We start from the raw sequence: 17882 nt of genomic DNA, 5'->3' as shown, positions 1-17882 counted from the left end.
CGGGTTCATTCACTGCTCCAAAATAATCTCAATCTGGCAAAACTGACATTTCTCCGACACCCTGTAATTCCTTAAAGCCTCATAGCAGTGAGTCAAACTTACAGTGAGCATGAGCTCGCCCTCACAAGTGTAATATGACTACTGCCCCCTTGATTTATTAGGAGTGGTGTAATGTCCTTACCGTCCTCCTTGGTGCGGGTGTAAATCTGCTCACTGCGAACACCGTCTCCAGCTCTGGTGAAGGCCAACACTTGGATGCTGTAGTTGGTATACTTCTCTAGTCCATCCAGCTCCAGAGAGGGCTTAGAGCTGGTGACATTCCTGATCTCCCCAAGTTCTGATGGACAAAAAACAACATGGGACAGATTGTAGTGAGGACACTTCAGTCCAATGTAAATAATATAATATAATAAATATAAATATTATTTTTGTAAATAAAGACAGCTGCTGCTCCCATGCATCCATAGATTAGGGTGTCATAGCACAGCTTCAGATATTAAACCATATTCAATCACAAAGTTTAAACAACCCTGTGTCCAAGGTCTGCTGCGGCGGCGGCGGGCCTTGACTGGCAAGCTGCTACGCTCAGCTGTTAAGGTTCCATCTGTTCATCACCCACCTTTCTCTATGAGGCCAGCTGCACCTCTTCTTCTTCTTCTTTGGCTTTTAATCCATTCACATGAAATCAGTCAGTGTATCCTGCACCCTAACCTGTCTCACAACGTCAACCACTGTGACTCCGAGTTGATTCCAACTACTGGTGAACCGACACAACCTGCTGTTTGTTAGAGCTCCCTCTGCTGGACATTACATTCTCTCACACTAATGCACAGCTCCTGTCTGGGATTAAGTGGTATTGATAGAATTGTTTCATTGCAAAAGATACAGTGTTAAGTGTGGATTGTCGACTGTAATTATTTACAATCTTATTTCTAAAAAATCGCATTTAAATTGAACTTTGAGCATTGACCCACAGAGAGACGGACTGTCACCATGCAAACTAGTCCTGGCTGTCAAGTCTGGGGAGTCCATGTTCTTCATGCAGCCCAACATGATGTGACAGAGTCGGGGTCAAAGGTAATTGTGCTGTCATAACCAATCCTACTGACACAAACCCAGTATGTGACAATGGCATAGCACGCTGTCTGACTTCAACACGACCATGCATGTGTTTGCATGTGTTTATATACTGGGACTGAATTACATAAACATGTAGCAGCGCTCTTTCTGGCTATAACGGGATCCATTTTGCACTTTAATAATAAGGAAGCTGGAAGTAGCCAGAAGTAGCCTGAAGTAGCCTGAAGTAGCCGGCTAGCGGGAAGCGATTTCAATGGCTGCTGGCTGCGTCCGCAAAGGCATCTCCACCATGAACCAGACACGCCTTCCCTCGCGGAGTACTTTGACTCGTCTTTCCGCCATTACGGTGGAATCGTCTGTCTAAAAGGGACTTGTGATGTCACCTCTATACATACTAGGAAAATCTAAGTCATGCAGATCCCAACCATCTGAGTGATGAATGTTTTTGTGTCTAGCACTATATATTATTGCTTGTTGTTGCTTATTCTGCTTTGTTGAATTTCAAGAACTCTTATTATTCCTGAATAAACCTGCAATCAAGCAGCTTGATATTTCCCCTAAATATATGAATGACAACGTACAGATTGCATAATGTTTTGAAGAAGTGTACAGATGTAACTGTGTACCTCCATCAGGCAGGTTGGCCCAGTAGATGAGCCTGAAGCCCAGCAGGTTTCCATTCAGAGCGTCTTTGGCAGGAGTCAGCCAGGACAGGGAGATGACCTCTGGAGAAATGGCAGTAGCCTGGACGTTCTCTGGAGGACGACTGGGCACTGAGGAAACGACCAGCAGACAGACCATAATGAGACTGGATTCTCAGTAGAAACTATGGGAATGACAACATGGCAGCACTCACTGATCTCCACTAGGCGGTGATATAACCTCATAAATCTCTCCTAAATGAAACCATGCTTCCTACTGCTTTAAGAAGAGGAGATTAGTATGTGTCTTCTGTTTGCATCATGAACATAAATCCAAATATGCCAAACAGATCTAACTTAGTCACTTAGTGTTCAGTTTTATGTATGTGTATTTATATATCTATACATCTATACATATACACATATTTGTTATGGTTTTATTCAGAATAATCACAACTTCGGGTTGAGTTTGATATAGTATTCCTGTCTTACCGTCTTCCAGTGTGGTAGCAGCGACCTCTGTGGAAGAGGGCCCTGTCCCAGCACTGTTGCTGGCTTGCACCACCACTCCATACTGGGTGAACTTCTTCAGGTTGTCCAGCACCTGGCTTTCTGCATTGTCCCCTGTGGTCTCCACACTGATCACGCTGAACTGGTAGTTTCCACCAGAGCTGTACTCCCTGTAGCCCACCTGGTAGCCTTTGATGGCTCCATTTTGGAGGTGCCTCTTGGGTGCCTGAAGGAATAACAGGGGTTATTTGAGACAATGTTGTTGAATGTCCCTGCTTGTTGAATGCACTGCATTGTGCAAGATATTATTATTATTATTATTATTATTATTATTATTATTATTATTATTATTAGTGTCATTATTATCATTTATTTTTTTACTCTATTGTTATTGTGCAGAGTACAGGTACAAAGACAACGAAATGCAGTTAGCGTAGAGAGTGATTAAGTACAAATGTGAGATACACTTGTATTAAGACTAAAATATAACATAACTTTATAATATCAAGTCTAAAATACACAAATCTTTGAATAGAGTTGTTAAACCCTTTTAAATACACTTATAAAAAAATATTTTTTTCACTTTTAGTCACTGAAAACAAAATATTTAAGCTGAAAGAAGACAAAAACATTGTAGTTACTGCACTCTGCTTTTGCATTACTATGAGAACATTTTACAGCAATGCAAAACCAGAGTGCAGTAACTACATTTTTGGGGTCAAAGATCAAATAAATGGTGATGATTTTTGAATACATGTAGAAATAAGTGTCATATCACTTACCTACCTATAACCCAATTGGCTGGCCGGTTAAATAACGTTAAAAAACTTTAAAGGGGTTTTTCTCAGTTTTATCCTTTACAGTGTTACTGCAGTTAGGCTTTGTAGGGCAGAGCTCACCTGGGAGTCACCCCATACTCAACACACATGCACGCGCACACACACACACACACACACACACACACACACACACACACACACACACACACACACGCACACACACACACGCACACACACACACTTTTACCCACAATGTTGGATAAACTTACCCTCCAAGAGACTCGGATGCTCTGAGATGAGAGGGCTTCCAGCTGTACATCCTGAGGTGGTCCATCAGGGGCTGAGATCAGATCATCAACATGTATATATTATAAAAATGGACACACTATAGTAAATACTTGTAACAAATGGTAGTATTTCTAGTTGGTTGCTGAGGGAGAAGTGCTCTGTGGTGGGTAGCAGAGAGATGAAGATGAAGGGAGGAAGGGGGGCTGATTTGCAGATGTGGTCCGGCCTCAGTATATTACCCATAGTGTGACATTTAGTACAGATACCGCTAATTGAAAACTTTTCCCTTTAGTGAGGGGTCAGTGTGTGTTCAATAATGCAACAGAGCCAGTGGGGCTGATGTCCCCAGGCTGTTAATGAATGCACTTAGTTGGTCCTTTACCTACTTTTGCCTCTTGTCTTTGACTTTCCAGCCCCACTCACATGTTTCTGTTTCTCTGATTTGTTGTGTCATAGTAACATATTCGTTTTACAGTTATTACTTATATGATTTATGTACTTGAAAATATGAGTGAGAAGCAGGTGTACACAATTTAGTTCTAAACAGAATATGAAAGTCGTATGAAAAAGTTTAGGCCCCTCTCTGCATAATAATTTACTCTGTCGTCACAGAAAATGATCACAGTGGCATGCCATTCATTTTCTAACATTTTCTAATAAAAGCTGAGTACTGGGGTATTTACCAGATAAATATTTTTTAGTGTAACAGTAATAAGCTGAATGAAATTAAATCAGATGTGAAAAATAGGCTGTGCAAAAATATCATTTTAAAATGTCATTGGTGGGCTGTCCATGCTCGGCAACCATCAAACCTAACTGAGCTGGAGATGTTTTGTAAGGAGGAACTGTCCAAAATACCTTAATCCAGAATCTAGACACTCATTAGCGGCTATAGGAAGCATCTAGAGGCTGTTATTTTTGCAAAAGGAGGCACTACTAAATATTGATGTGATTTTTCTATTGGGGTGCCCACATTTATGCACCTGTCTAATTCTGTTCTGATGCATATTGCACATTTTCTGTTAATCCAATAAACCTAATTTCACTACTGAAATATTACTGTGCCCATCGGTTATTTGATAAGTCAAAATTAAATTACTGATCCAAACACCCAATTATTTATAAATGAAAATCATGGAAATTGTTAGGGGTGCCCAAACTTTTTCATATGACTGTACAACACAGACTCATCCTCCGTCAGTTCACACTCACCTGCTTCATCAGTAGTAATGGTGAGCTCGTTGCTGGCCTCGCTCTTGCCAATCAGGTTCTTGGCGAACATGCGTATGTTGTAGGTGGAGGAGGGGTGGAGGTCGATGATCGTGGCCTGGTTGAGCTGAGGTGAGACATCTTTGGTCTTTTGAGCAGTGTCCCAGGATGCTAAAGAGGGGAGAAAGTGAGGTTTATTGGGTGTTGGTAAAGTCACAGAAGTCAAAGCTAAGTGCATTAGGGCAGGCTATATTAAATCAGCACAGACACGAAATGAATGCAGGGATAATTCTCACATTCTAACATACAATTCACTAATTAGCCTCAGAGGGCTATCTGTACAACAACTCCCTCTGTTCTAGGACCCTCCATCGAATAAGAAACAACCTTTGAAAGGGGAAACAAAGGGAAAAGCCTCAGGGAGACACCAAGGAGGAACTCTCTACCAGGATGGAAAGAAGAGCAATAAATATACAGAATGTCTACATCTATTGCTTGCTTGTATACAGAATAAACATTGCGACCATCCATCCATCCATTTTCAATCACCACTTATCCTGTTCAGGGTCTCGGGGGGCTGGAGCCGATCCGAGCAGACATTGGGTGAAGGCATGGTTCACCTGGACAGGTAACCAGACTATTACAGGGCTGACATGTAGAGACAGACAGGTAACCACTCTATCACATGTAGAGACAGACCATTCACACTCACATTCACAACTACGGGACATTTCTAGTCTTCAACGAAGCTGGAGAGAACCCACGCTAACACGGGGAGAACATGCAAACTCCACACAGAAGGAACCCGAACCAGGACTCGAACCCTGGTCTCTCTTGCTGTGAGGCCACAGTGACACTACACCACTGTGCAGCCCCATATGATAGAAATTATAGATGTAATCAGAGCAGCAGTACATATCATATTAATACATTGCACATTTGAAGCAACAACATTTTGCTAATCTAAGTTTTGAAATGAATGACTTTTCTTGTACCTGATTTGTTCTTGCTCTCAATATCGAAGCCTGTTATTGGGCTGTTGCCATCAAAACCCATCGTCCAACGCAGTGCAATGGTCCTGTCTTTCACTTCTCTGATCTCCACCTCCGGGGGGTCCGGTGGTTCTACAAGGCACAACGGTGAACAACCCTTTGTTATTTCACTGAACTTAAAAAGGGCAGGGAGAATAAGTAAATGATATAAGTCATACCTTGCACTGTTAGCTGTATGATTCCTCTGTCTTCACCAAAGGAGTTGATGGCATGGCAGGAGAAGAAGCCAGAGTCCTCCCTCACTGTGGGCATGATCTGATTGGATGTTCATGAAGGAGACACAATTTTATTAAAAATGTTCACTGGTCACTTAGTTAGAAAGAGTACATTTGTTTTGATCATGTAACACATAAGAATACAGCAATATATACATAAATAAATCAATCAATGTTTGAAAAGGTGTAGGCAGACGTAGACACCCACAAGGTCCTACCCTTTTCTAGGAACTTGTATTCAATAAAGATATTGTGATATTGATGTCAATAAATTGATTTGGTTCCCAAAACAGGCAGAAGATTAAACCTGAGAGTGATGTGGCTTCATATATCAAATAAATATCTACAATGCAATACATGGATTGTGAAGTTAAATTGGGGCTCGGCGTCCTACCTGCAGGGTGGAGATGACTTCATCGCCCACCTCCTTGACAGAAACCACATAGCGGCTGGTCTCCGGGTTGATGATGCGTTCCTCTTTCTCCCAGCGTACCATGATGGGTTTCTCACCGTGAGCCGTGCAGCTCATCTTCTTCTCTTCCCCCTGCGTGGCCAGCGTGGTATTGGGGTAGGACGTGATCATGGCAGGGACTGGTGCACAAGGGAGGTGGAGAAAAAGAGAAGAACAAATCTTGTTTGGTTTATTTTGTAGATGCACCACTTTGTTACTTGAGCTCAGTATGTGAATTGATTTATTGTTCAAAGGAAGAGCACTAGCAAAGGACCCCTTTCTCTACTTCTTCTAATCACTTTGATGGAGCCTCTATGTACGGCTGGTGGCTATTAAATGAATAAATATTCTGAACACTTTACGAAATAAAATAAGCGTGATAAAATAAAGTCAGATATAAAAAAAAAAACAATACATTGCGGAATAATTTAAGACATTTTCGAGTCATTTCAAGTAATATAACAGAAAGTGTTTCTGAATAGAATCACAAACTCAACCTTTAATTAGTTGAGTTAGTTCAGTAGCATGAAATGCTTTAAGCAAAGATGTTCTTCAGAGGAACATAAGAGTAGCCAATAGGAGCTAGCTTATTAGCGGGCATTTGATGAAGCGTGTCTACTATGAAACAAACATGGACACCAATAAAACTGCAAAACAAGCACCACAATCATGAAATAAAACAATGCTTTGGTTTATTTTAAATATTTACAGTTTTACTTTGTATTGTATCAACAGTGAAGGGCTCATTAAGGATAAATCATTATTGTACCACTGTTGAAACTATGTCGAAGTATGCTTAAAAAAAAAAGCATTGCATTTTAATCACAGGATGTGTCGTTAAACAGTTTAATTTAAAAATAAATTCAGCTATTTATTTAGCTGTAATGCAAAGAAAGTGTGCTAACTGTCGTGTTTAGAGTCAAAAGAACACATTTTGACATGTTTCATAGCAACAGTATTGTCAGCATTGCTAATGTGCTGCAGCTGAACGTATGGCTTCCCTTTAAAGTTGAAGGCAACAGACACACCATGTCTGCTCGGCATCTATCTGCGATCTGACGGTCTAAATGGTACAGTGACGCTCTAACAACACTCTGAAAACACCACACTAAACGCACACTAACGACATGCATGCCTCATTACACACAGAGTAGAGTGTATAACAAGCCTCTGCTCCAAGATGTGCACACACGCTCACACACACACACACACACACACACACACACACACACACACACACACACACACACACACACGCACGCACGCACACACACACACACAAACAAAAACACACAAAGCGTGACTTAATTGATGTGATGGGAAGTGTCAGGCAAGGGGTTGCAAACATTTAAGCCTCATCTCTTATTCACTCTGCAGCCATTTGGGGCTCGGCTATGGAAAAGAAAGCTGATTTATTTTGCATGACAAGTATGAATTTTTTCTGAGACACATATGTAAAAGACCTCTAGCTTTATTTCAGTGTTATTGTTTTAGTGCAGAGCTGCTTTCATGTGGAAGTGGAAGTAGCTCAGAGGTGGTTGCTAGTGGGATGCTGTGCTAAAGGGAATAGCTCGACCCAGCTACGCTGTGAAGAGGACGTCTGCATTAAAGGAATTTCAGCATTCAGGTTCTGGAGGGGAAATATATTCAAACTAATATACTTTTTTTAGTAGTACATTTTTACAGTTTCCGATTTGTTTTTTAATTACAGCCTGACAAATACTGCTATTGATATGATGTGGATTTAATGTTACATTGTATTAACATTTAGAAATAGTGCACAGATTAAAAAATCACTAAATCTATTGTTAGCAATATGATTCTGTTTTCAAAGGAACATATTTCAAAACAGGTAGTGTGATATTTGATCTTCTCTGTTCAACAGTTCACAACATTGTTTTGTGAGTCATATTTTGGATGGAAAAAAAACACAAAAAACAAAGGGGCAAGTCTGAGCATGGTGGTGTGAACTATGTGAACTAAGTGGGGTCAACCACTCAAAGAAGTGGGTCTTCCTAATACTCTGGATGGCCATTGAAAAGCTTTTGTTTTTATGCTCATGTATTGATTCAATTATTGAAAAGTGAAGGGAAAAAAAGAGAAAAAAAAACAACCAAATATGTATTTTCAAGTTAATCTGATGACAAGAACAAGATGTAATGACAGAAGATGAATACAAGACAGCAATACAGTTTTTTAATTATTTGAAAGTGACAGATTGGCACATAAATAAGATAAAATATACAAAGAAACTGTTAAAATAGTTGATGATGACTTTCAAAATGTTCAATGTTGCATCATTAATCACTACTGTTCATTTATTTTTCATCAGCATATAGAAAATCAATTTGCATATTATTTGCTTGTCTGATTTCCAAAGTCACTTTTGTTTTACTGTAAGCCAGACAGCAGCTCAGCAGTTAATATGTTGCACCGTGACATCTTGATATGAGGTTCATGTGTTAGGGTTAGTGTCTGTCTGTGCAACACAAAGAGGCTCAAAGATGAGGATGACTTTGTTCTTGGACTCTTGTGTGTTCAAACATGCAGCAGCTCGTATGTACTGTATATGCATGTGTACAAACGTGTGTGTGTGTGTGTCTTTGTGTGTGTGTGTGTGTGTGTGTGTGTGTGTGTGAGTGTTTGTGCATGTTCAAGCAGCCCAGCTGAGCCAGCCCTGAGGCACACTTTGTGGCAATGTAATTGTTCTGTTGATGCATTTCTTTAATATCTTGTGGAACTATGGGAACAGGATTACATGGGGGTGGGTGGGTGGGAGGGAGAGACACGTTTGACTAATGTCAGGTTTATAATAACTTTCTGGAAAATATACTAGTTTATAAGACATATTGATGTGAGCAAACAGAGCATACATAGCGAACACCATACTAGACTAAATAATGCTCACAGTCACAGGGAAGGCACTGCTCCTCTTTAGAAAACAATACGATGTGTGATGTGTTTATGAGAAACCACCATGTCGCTCTCCCAAACATTATATATTTTTTCATCCTGGTTTTGCAGGAGATGTGGTTCTGTATCTGTAGCCTAAAAAGGAAAGGAAACAGCAGAGGTGAGGAGAGCCCTGTTCCTACACAGCAACCCAGAGGGCAGTGATGATACGCTTAAGCCTGCAGGGGATTGTGGGGGATAGGCTGGCTGCTCATAGGCTACTCCCGTGAGACAAAAGCACCCCCCCCCCCCCCCCCCCCCCCAGCTCCCTCCTCCCTCTTGTCTCCCAGGCTCCCTTTCACCTGGCCAGGTTACCATGCCAACCGGCATCGGACAGTCTCTCCTCTCCTCTTTCCACCTCCCTCCTCCCACTCCTCCTTCCTCTCTCTCTCTCTCTCTCTCTCTCTCTCTCTCTCTCTCTCTCTCTCTCTCTCTCCAGTCTCCACTCTTAGAAAAAGGGCCATCTTTAGTAGCCAGGAATAGAACATGGACCTGGCATTGATTTTCACAGGAGTATGATGATGATTACACAATCACGCCCTGAATGTCGCAATGCAGGGCAAAAAAAAAAAAAAAAAAAAGATACAAAAAGAAAATGTGTCTAGTGTCTCTACCTGGTGGTGATAGTAATGTGGTAATGTGCTGATAGTAATGTGGAATTAGTCAAATGGATTCATGAGAAAAAATACAAAAAAGTGGCAACACCACTTTAGTGTGGGGCTCTTCATTTGTGATCAGAGAAAGGACGCCGGGAGACCATCTCTCATCCTATCCTGACCCTGTTCTTGTCCTGCTCTATGTGGAAAGTGTCCTGAGATAACTTTTGTTTTGATACGACACTAGAAATCTAATTTAATTTAATTGCATCTCAGAGGTTTAATGAGATGTGATGAAAAGAGATTACGCTGTTTTTTCAAAGGCATCATTTGAACCAGTTTAATTGTTATGAATGGCAAAAAAAAAAAAGTTGGAAAAGCTTTGATGATGATGATCTTTCACACTACAAATGAGGTTATTTGTTTTAATGCACTGTATTTAGAGAGAATTTAAACAAAGTATGAATTTATCTAGGCTATCTGAATAGGGACTGTCAGAGTTGTACCTAATAAATAAGGATTAAAAAAATGTTTAATTAAAATAGACTCTGGTGTGCCAGAGAGTATCACCCACCTGGACTGCTACTGTAAGCCACAGGGCACCCTGGCTCAATGGGACCTTGAGGACCAGACAAGACAAGACGAGCCCGAATGTGTATAGCTCCCTGCCCTGGAGGCACACTGTAAGTGGGCTGTGGGAAGAGACTGTGTGGGGGTTGGGGTGGCTCTCTGGCGATAGCACAAAGATGACTGGTTCGTTGGCCGCCTGCAATGTACTGAAATAATTCCCTTAGCTGCACAATTGGCTTGGACATGGAGCAGGGACCAATGTATGCTTGGAGACCGGGGGTGGGCTTCTGTGTGGTGGTGGGAGGGAGGGAGTGAGGGAGGGGGCTTGGATGCAAACGAGTAAATAAGATGAAAGAAATCAAGATCAGATAAAGAGGGGACTTTCTTATGGTTGTCTGAAGGACATTGTTCATGGGAGACTACTCAGTGGCCACAAGAACATTGAGCTTTTCTCTTCAGTGAATCCTCATTAAGTGCCCGGCCCTCATCACTGTGTCTGCCAACATTATGATGTCTAATAGGCTTGATTGCTCTTAATTGGCCCTGATAAACATTGAGTGGCTGTTGACTGACTCTGATAGCATCCGTTGTGGATTGGTAATGAATTGACTGAATTGCATCTGTTTGGGCTGCTTGACTGGAAATTGCATAGAAATAATGTATTTAAGCCTCCACCTGCAACCAGTGTCATGACCGAAGGAAAATGGATTAGTATTCCTATAAAGGAGCGTGAAAAATAAATAAACAAATGCACACAGACACACACAACTTCATCCTGCTGCGGTGAGAGCACTGCATTTTTCCTGGCTGCTAGTGCAGTGGATGATGCATGATGTATTATGACGAGACATTAACCTATGCACGGACTCTCAACGGTGAAAGTGGCAAGTTAGGACACCACAATGGCTGCAATTCATTTCCCTGGGAGTCCACCACAATAGGCTGGCAAAATGGGATCCATCTAAACCACCACATTAGCCGCCTGGCCAATTACTCTTTTGTAATGGCTGAACTGTGTCTGTGCCTTTATGTTGTGTCTTTGCATTAACATGCTTCATCCTTCTTTGTGCTCAGGAACTTGCATGCTCACCTGTGTCACATGACCTGATAGCATCTCTGCCATGCTTGTGTCCTATAATACCCATCTCAGAGTTTCAGATTTTCCACAGTTTGTTGACTGATACATAAAGCCACAATTGGACAGCCAATAATACAGAGCAAGGATCATACTATCCATCACGTGAGTACTTCAACATGCGTCACCTTGTGTGACTCCCTAATTGGCTCCTAAGCCTCTTAAGTAGTTGTGATGTAGGCCGGCATGGATCAACAACATAAAACAGAGCGTACAGAACATCACAGTATCCAACATCACTGGCATTACCGCTTCAGACGGTACAGAGCTCAACACTGGGCCTATTAGATATCTACGCACACACACACACACACACACACACACACACACACACACACACACACACACACACACACACACACACACACGGGAGTTAGGATGAGGTATGGCTCTCCTGGTGCCCAGGTAGATTCGGGTTACTGCAGAGCAAAGAGCCACAGTGCAACGATCACAACAACAGCCTGACACTCCAGGAGCAGGGCACCTTAGGGACTGCTGGCACGCACGCACGCGCACACACACACACACACACACACACACACACGCACACACACACACACACACACACACACACACACACACACACACACACACATGCAATGAAAATCTGAAGTATAAAAAAAAGAAGAATATAACTCGCAGTGTATTTGTTTTTTCCATGTCAGCCAGGATCTGGTTAATAAAGAAGTCTGTCACACCAGTGAAACTAGTTCCTAAACTAAACTCCACTGAGTTAGTAGAGAGTTTTTCCGACTGTGAGTTCTTTTCCTCTGCCAAATTCTGTATTCCCAGATAAAACAAATTCACTATGACAAAAAAAGTAGAAAACAATAAGCTGGGCTGTAAAAACGTGTTATGCCTATGTGAGCTGTAATGACCGAAATAAATATTCTGCTTACCATCACCCCTCACTGCCTGCCATTATGAATCCAAATGTCATCTATTCAGGGTCAATTTTCCTCACCACATGCTCGGGAGCTTTTCCTGGTGCAGGTTGTCTCCCACCTCTCAAGAAGAGGTGAAGTAAATCTACATATGCAGACAATATATTAAGTTGTCATGATCTTTTAAGGGGTAAGTAATATGGAGTATATAGGAAAACTTCTCCATTTAAAAGTGAAGGATTTACTTCAACTTAAAACAATCACTTGGAGCATCCTCCAGCAGGAACGTCAAAGATATTTTATTATATATCACACGTGACATGAGGGATTGTATCGTCTCTGCTTGTTTGCCTGTGAGGAAGCATGATGGGCTGCAGTCAGACAGGAGGGTCATGAAGGAGTGGTAGCCTATTTGGCTGTGGCTGGCAGACAGTTAGACACTCAGCAGGGAGTCATACTCTGCTCTGGCTTGATAAGAGCCACGGGGGCATAAGCCTCATCTAGCAATGACTGATCAAAATGAACACCCAGCCACAGTGGACTGGCTCGAACAAATCCACAGTCACATGCACAAGTCCAAACTCAGATAAACATGATTTGTGACATGGTTGTTCACCACAGAATGAATATGAAGACTGTTAAATATACGCTTTTAGCATCTCTCTTTGGCAATATGGTGAATTAAATTGTGTATTAGCCTCTCATGGTTTATTAAGTACTATTTTCCCCTGAAGAGGGCAGTGTTTCTATTAAAAAATGTTTAATATTATGCCAAAAACACTTAGTAGTAAGAAAGCACTGAAATATCTGAGTATTGCACAAATATGCAAAAGAAAGTACTTCATTTTTGGCTGTTATGTATATTATGAGTGTGTTTGTATATTTCCTTAAAAGTAATCTGCTGGTTTTAGTCATGCATCTGTAATCGGTTCAAACTTGAAAGAAATAAAGCCATAGCTGTGCTGTATGAATGCGTGAGCGTGAAGGGTGTTGGCTCCAATCCTTTGATGTCAAACAAATATAACACTGATCAGGCACGAAGGGAAGGACATAGATATATAGTTATATATAGTTATACATACTGTAAGTCTTACCCCTTAGCCCTTTTTCCACATGGAAGTCCTTGCCTGCCTGCAGGATTCAAGGCTTAATGGAGGGAAGCTAAATCCATGGCTACACAGGATAAATGCTGTACTTTCTCCAAGAGATGCAGCATTGCTGGCTATGTGTGTTGTTTTGTGGGATTCATTGAGGCAGAAAGCACAGAGCTAGCACCATGGATGTTACACACAAAGCCAACTCACTTAACCTTTGGGCTTTAGCAATAACTGTGATGTTAACAGCAGCACTGAGCGTCCACTAGCGAAAATCAGGTGTGACTCGTAATTATTAATGAAAAGCTGACTATAAGTAAACATTAAAAAGCCTGAATACAGAGATAATCTGATGCAAACATCACCTCGTAAAGCACACATTTGACATTGTGAGGATTCAGGCGGTGACTTACTTTTGACATTGAGATACATGGACTTGCTGACATCAGCTCCGACGTCGTTGCTGACTCTACACAGATAGAAGCCACTGTCTTCTTCCAGGACATGCTTGATGAACAGAGAGCCGTTGACCAGCACCTCGATCCGAAAGCCTGAGTTGAGGACGATGGGTTTGAACTGAGGGACCCCAGCGCCTATCAGAGGACAAAGTAAGTGAAACACATGAAAACATCCCAATTTAATCCCATATTACCTACAGAAAAGTTTAAGTTTAGATCTAAGACAAACACTGAAATGCAACTACAATGTGTCTGCCAAATAGGGTGGTGCATCACTTTTTTATGATCTTATCAGATATGCCAACACACCTTAAACACATGAAATCAACGTGTGGAAGAATAGATAGAAAAACGGAATGAAAACATATCATGTGCCCATACAAATTCTATTTATTAGGACTGCACTGAATGTCGTTTTTCTTTTCTTTTTTTTACATTCAAAGCTTCTCAAATATCATATTTTATGACGTCATCACCCTAACAAGGAAATCAAACATCCACATACAAAATCTTAAATTTGAATTAAGCAATTCATTAGTGGTTACAATTCGTTATTCTTTATTTCATTAAATAAACTTTCTTCAATGAATATAACTTGTCAGTGTGCCTCTCTGTGGTGGCAAGCAGAAGTGAAATAGTTGTTTTCGAAACGCTCACAAATATGAAGGAGAATATTTCGTCAGACAAAAACATGCTCCACACACTCCTGGAGTGGAGCAGATGAGGGACAGATGAAGTGACAGGGAAAGAAACTGTACAGCAAACACATTTTGATTTTCTATTGAAATGCCAGCTGTATGAATGAAGCTGCAATTCTTTAACCTATTTATGAGCTGTTCAGAGATGAGCCTTTCAGCTAACAGCCTGATGCATGATCTATGGACATCCATAGTTGTCTATGGTTAAAGCTACTGTAAATATTCAGCAGATAAGAAAAAAAAATGTGTTAAAATATTTTGCTGCCAAACTGTATATTATGGCTGTATATTATGGCAATGAAATATGTTGAGTTTACCTTTAGAGTACTCCCACTGGATGGTAGGAACAGGATAGCCTTCAGCTGAGCAGTTGAGGATCACTGCCTTCCCGTAGATGCCATCCTGGTCCTTAGGTTGCACCACAAATTTGGGAGGAACTGCAAGTCAAGTAGCCATTACATTACATCATCTCAACATGCAATATATGTGTATTGCATGTGGTGCACTTTGAAAGAACTATCAAGGTATTTTCACAAACCAACATCTGAAGTGTTTTTATGAACCAATATTACCTTATTTCAACATATTCAAGATAATGGTTTTATTATAAAATGGTGTATATATGGCTACATATGTATATATAGTGTCCTTTTTTTCCATTTGTCCTGAAATCTTTTAGTAACAAATGAAAACACACGGACCTCTGGTTGTCTTATAATTTGCCTACTGCAATCATGCCTTTTCTTTTTGCCTTCACGTAAGCACCCCGCTTTACCCACCCGTCCCCCCTCCTCACCTCGGACGATAAGCTGGCTCTGGTGTTCTACGGCAGCAGCTTGGTTGCGTGCGATGCAAGTGTAGTTGCCGTTGTGCATCAGTGTGAGGTTGGAGATACGCAGGGAACTGGTAAAGTCTATGTTGTCTATGGTGACACCCAGGCTGGCTGGGATTGGCCGACCATCCTTCTGCCAGGTGATGAAGACGGGTTGGTCGCCGGACATGACCACGCAGGGGATGAAGACTCGCTGGCCAATGGAAAACCGTGGGAACTCAAAAGGGTGGATGGTAGGTGGAACTAGGGATGAGACATTCAAGTGTTGCTCAAAATCAGTCACCATTCATGTACAAACCACTACATATACACACATGACTGAGCTACGCTATTAATCACTCCCATAGATACTCATTAGTAACAATTATCTCTTTATTACCTAGTTCCGATTATTAAAACAATATGCTGTGATGTTTCCTATCCATGTATAGCTACTGAATTCTCAAGAAACATGCATATACATATTCTCTCACTGTCTTTTGCTCTCTGGGGACACTGTAGCCATCGTGGGAACCAGATGCTTTGGAAAAATTAATGATTTAAAATAACATTGGAATAAGCTGCACTTCAGTGCTTATTTAATTCACAACAAAATAGGCATAATGGTCTCCTGTGAATTCCCTCTCGGCAGCGCTGGAATGCTAAGCAGCCGAGAGGCAAATTAGCCGAGGTGGAATGGCGGCATAGCTTTGTCTACGCTGTGTGATTTCCCCCTTGCACACTTGTTAGCACGTCAAGACCTGCCAGAAAGAAAGAGGAGGGGCTGCGTGGGGGGTTGGTGTGTTGGTGCGTTGCCCATCCAACGTTTCAAATCATGCAACGTCATTGAAAGAAAGCCATCTGAGGTTATCATCATCTGGCTCAGCACTGTTGAATATTTAGATGAGCTGCAGATAAGCTGGCTAGGATGATGGAGATGGTGCTTTGCTATCAGTGATGTTAGTGTGTTTTATCACATGTTGTGGTATATGAATATCCCTCTGCATATCTGGATTTCCTCCAGCAAGGAAAGGTAGATACTACGCTAATGCTTTAATGTATCTTTAAAATGCAATGGACAGCATGAACATTAGTGTGCAGACTGATAGATTCTGTCTTTGTATCCACAGACTGAGAGATTAATGATGGACCCATGAATGTACTGGTGTATGATACAGTGTGTATGTACATCTCAAAAAATGGCCTAAACTGGCAACTTGACACTTCAGATTGATGATAATCTTGATGGAGCACCTATGAGTACACACATCTTAGGCACCAACATTAACTTTTCTAAATATGAAGTGAATCCAGTGTAAAGTGTTGAGTGTAACAGAATACAGATCAGATTGCGGTTCATACCTTTAACAGTAACATAGACACTCTGGTGTGTGGAGAGCTGAGGCTGCACCAGCACATTGCATGTGTATTCGCCTTCATCCACATCCTTCTGCACATCAAACAGCTTCAGGGTGCCGTTGTTCTCAAAGGCCCGCTGGCGGTGGTTGTATGGCAACAAATTGGAGTCCTTGTACCACTTGATGGAGTAGTATGGGTAGCCAATGACACGGCAGTGGATGTACATGTCCCGCCCAGCGATGGCAGTGAGGTTTTTCATTGGTCTGATGCTGGCAGGCCCTTGAAGGACACATTGGAGAGACAACTCTCTTAAAATGATTTTGAGGCAGGGGGTGCTATGAAAGATTGCTGTGCTGTGTTGTGTGTTTTCAAGACATCACAAACATGCCTTTTACATGCCTTGATTCATTCTGACAGAAAGAAATCGAAACATTGCCTCGATTTACTTAGCAGATCCAAACAGCCGGACTAAGATATACTTGTAGTAGCTCAAAGCAAAGGAAATCATTACCAGTGGACCCATTCTGCTCTCTTTTCCTTCATATCAAATGTCATTTGTCCCTCATCAGAACCAGGGACTCGTTTACCCTTCTATTTGAGCCTGCAGTGAATATTACCTCTTCGGTGCCGGCTTTGATTGCCTCTGACAAGCATTAGAGTGGAATGTTCCCTCTCTTCACTCATGAAGCTATTATCAAAACCATTACTCATGTTGCCAGCTTTGGCACACACTTGTGAAAAACCAACAGAATAACCAATATGCTTCCATAGCTCAGTGTCTATCAGGGAAATGGACTATTAGGCATCTCTTTAAAGCACTATAGAAGACAGTTTAACTAGGCTCTGTAGTGTCCTTTGAGCACAAGCATATCCTGGTTTGCTACTCTCTTTAGCACGATTAAGGACCCAACGATGTGAGAAACAGTCATTACACTTTCTCTGCAATGGCACCTGTGGAGATTTATCTTCATTGCTTGGCTGGATTTGGCATCCATGTACCCTTGCTTAAAAGCTAGAGGATAGCCCTATTTAGCCTTACAGCATGCAAGAATGAACACAATCAAATTAAACCAATTAAACCAGTGTACAGAAAGTTAGCC

At 41.5% G+C, this 17882-nt stretch overlaps 1 protein-coding gene across 2 annotated transcripts in view; it reads right to left on the bottom strand.

Annotated features, from left to right (window-relative positions):
* dscama (Down syndrome cell adhesion molecule a) overlaps window positions 1-17882 on the bottom strand; it is a 66848-nt gene that overhangs the window by 8953 nt on the left and 40013 nt on the right. For both annotated transcript variants that reach the window (XM_084029139.1, XM_084029140.1), the window contains 12 exons: window positions 16786-17061; window positions 15409-15687; window positions 14930-15049; window positions 13870-14049; window positions 6169-6365; window positions 5718-5814; window positions 5503-5631; window positions 4511-4678; window positions 3280-3350; window positions 2214-2457; window positions 1707-1853; window positions 182-337 (listed from right to left, as the gene is read on the bottom strand). In XM_084029139.1, the coding sequence (XP_083885265.1) occupies window positions 182-337; window positions 1707-1853; window positions 2214-2457; window positions 3280-3350; window positions 4511-4678; window positions 5503-5631; window positions 5718-5814; window positions 6169-6365; window positions 13870-14049; window positions 14930-15049; window positions 15409-15687; window positions 16786-17061 (2064 nt within the window). The remainder of the gene's footprint in view (window positions 1-181; window positions 338-1706; window positions 1854-2213; window positions 2458-3279; window positions 3351-4510; window positions 4679-5502; window positions 5632-5717; window positions 5815-6168; window positions 6366-13869; window positions 14050-14929; window positions 15050-15408; window positions 15688-16785; window positions 17062-17882) is intronic.

This window comes from Eutrigla gurnardus (assembly GCF_963514095.1).
Source record: "Eutrigla gurnardus genome assembly, chromosome: 15".
Lineage (NCBI taxonomy): Eukaryota > Metazoa > Chordata > Actinopteri > Perciformes > Triglidae > Eutrigla > Eutrigla gurnardus.
This window is presented reverse-complemented; position numbering and strand designations above follow the sequence as displayed.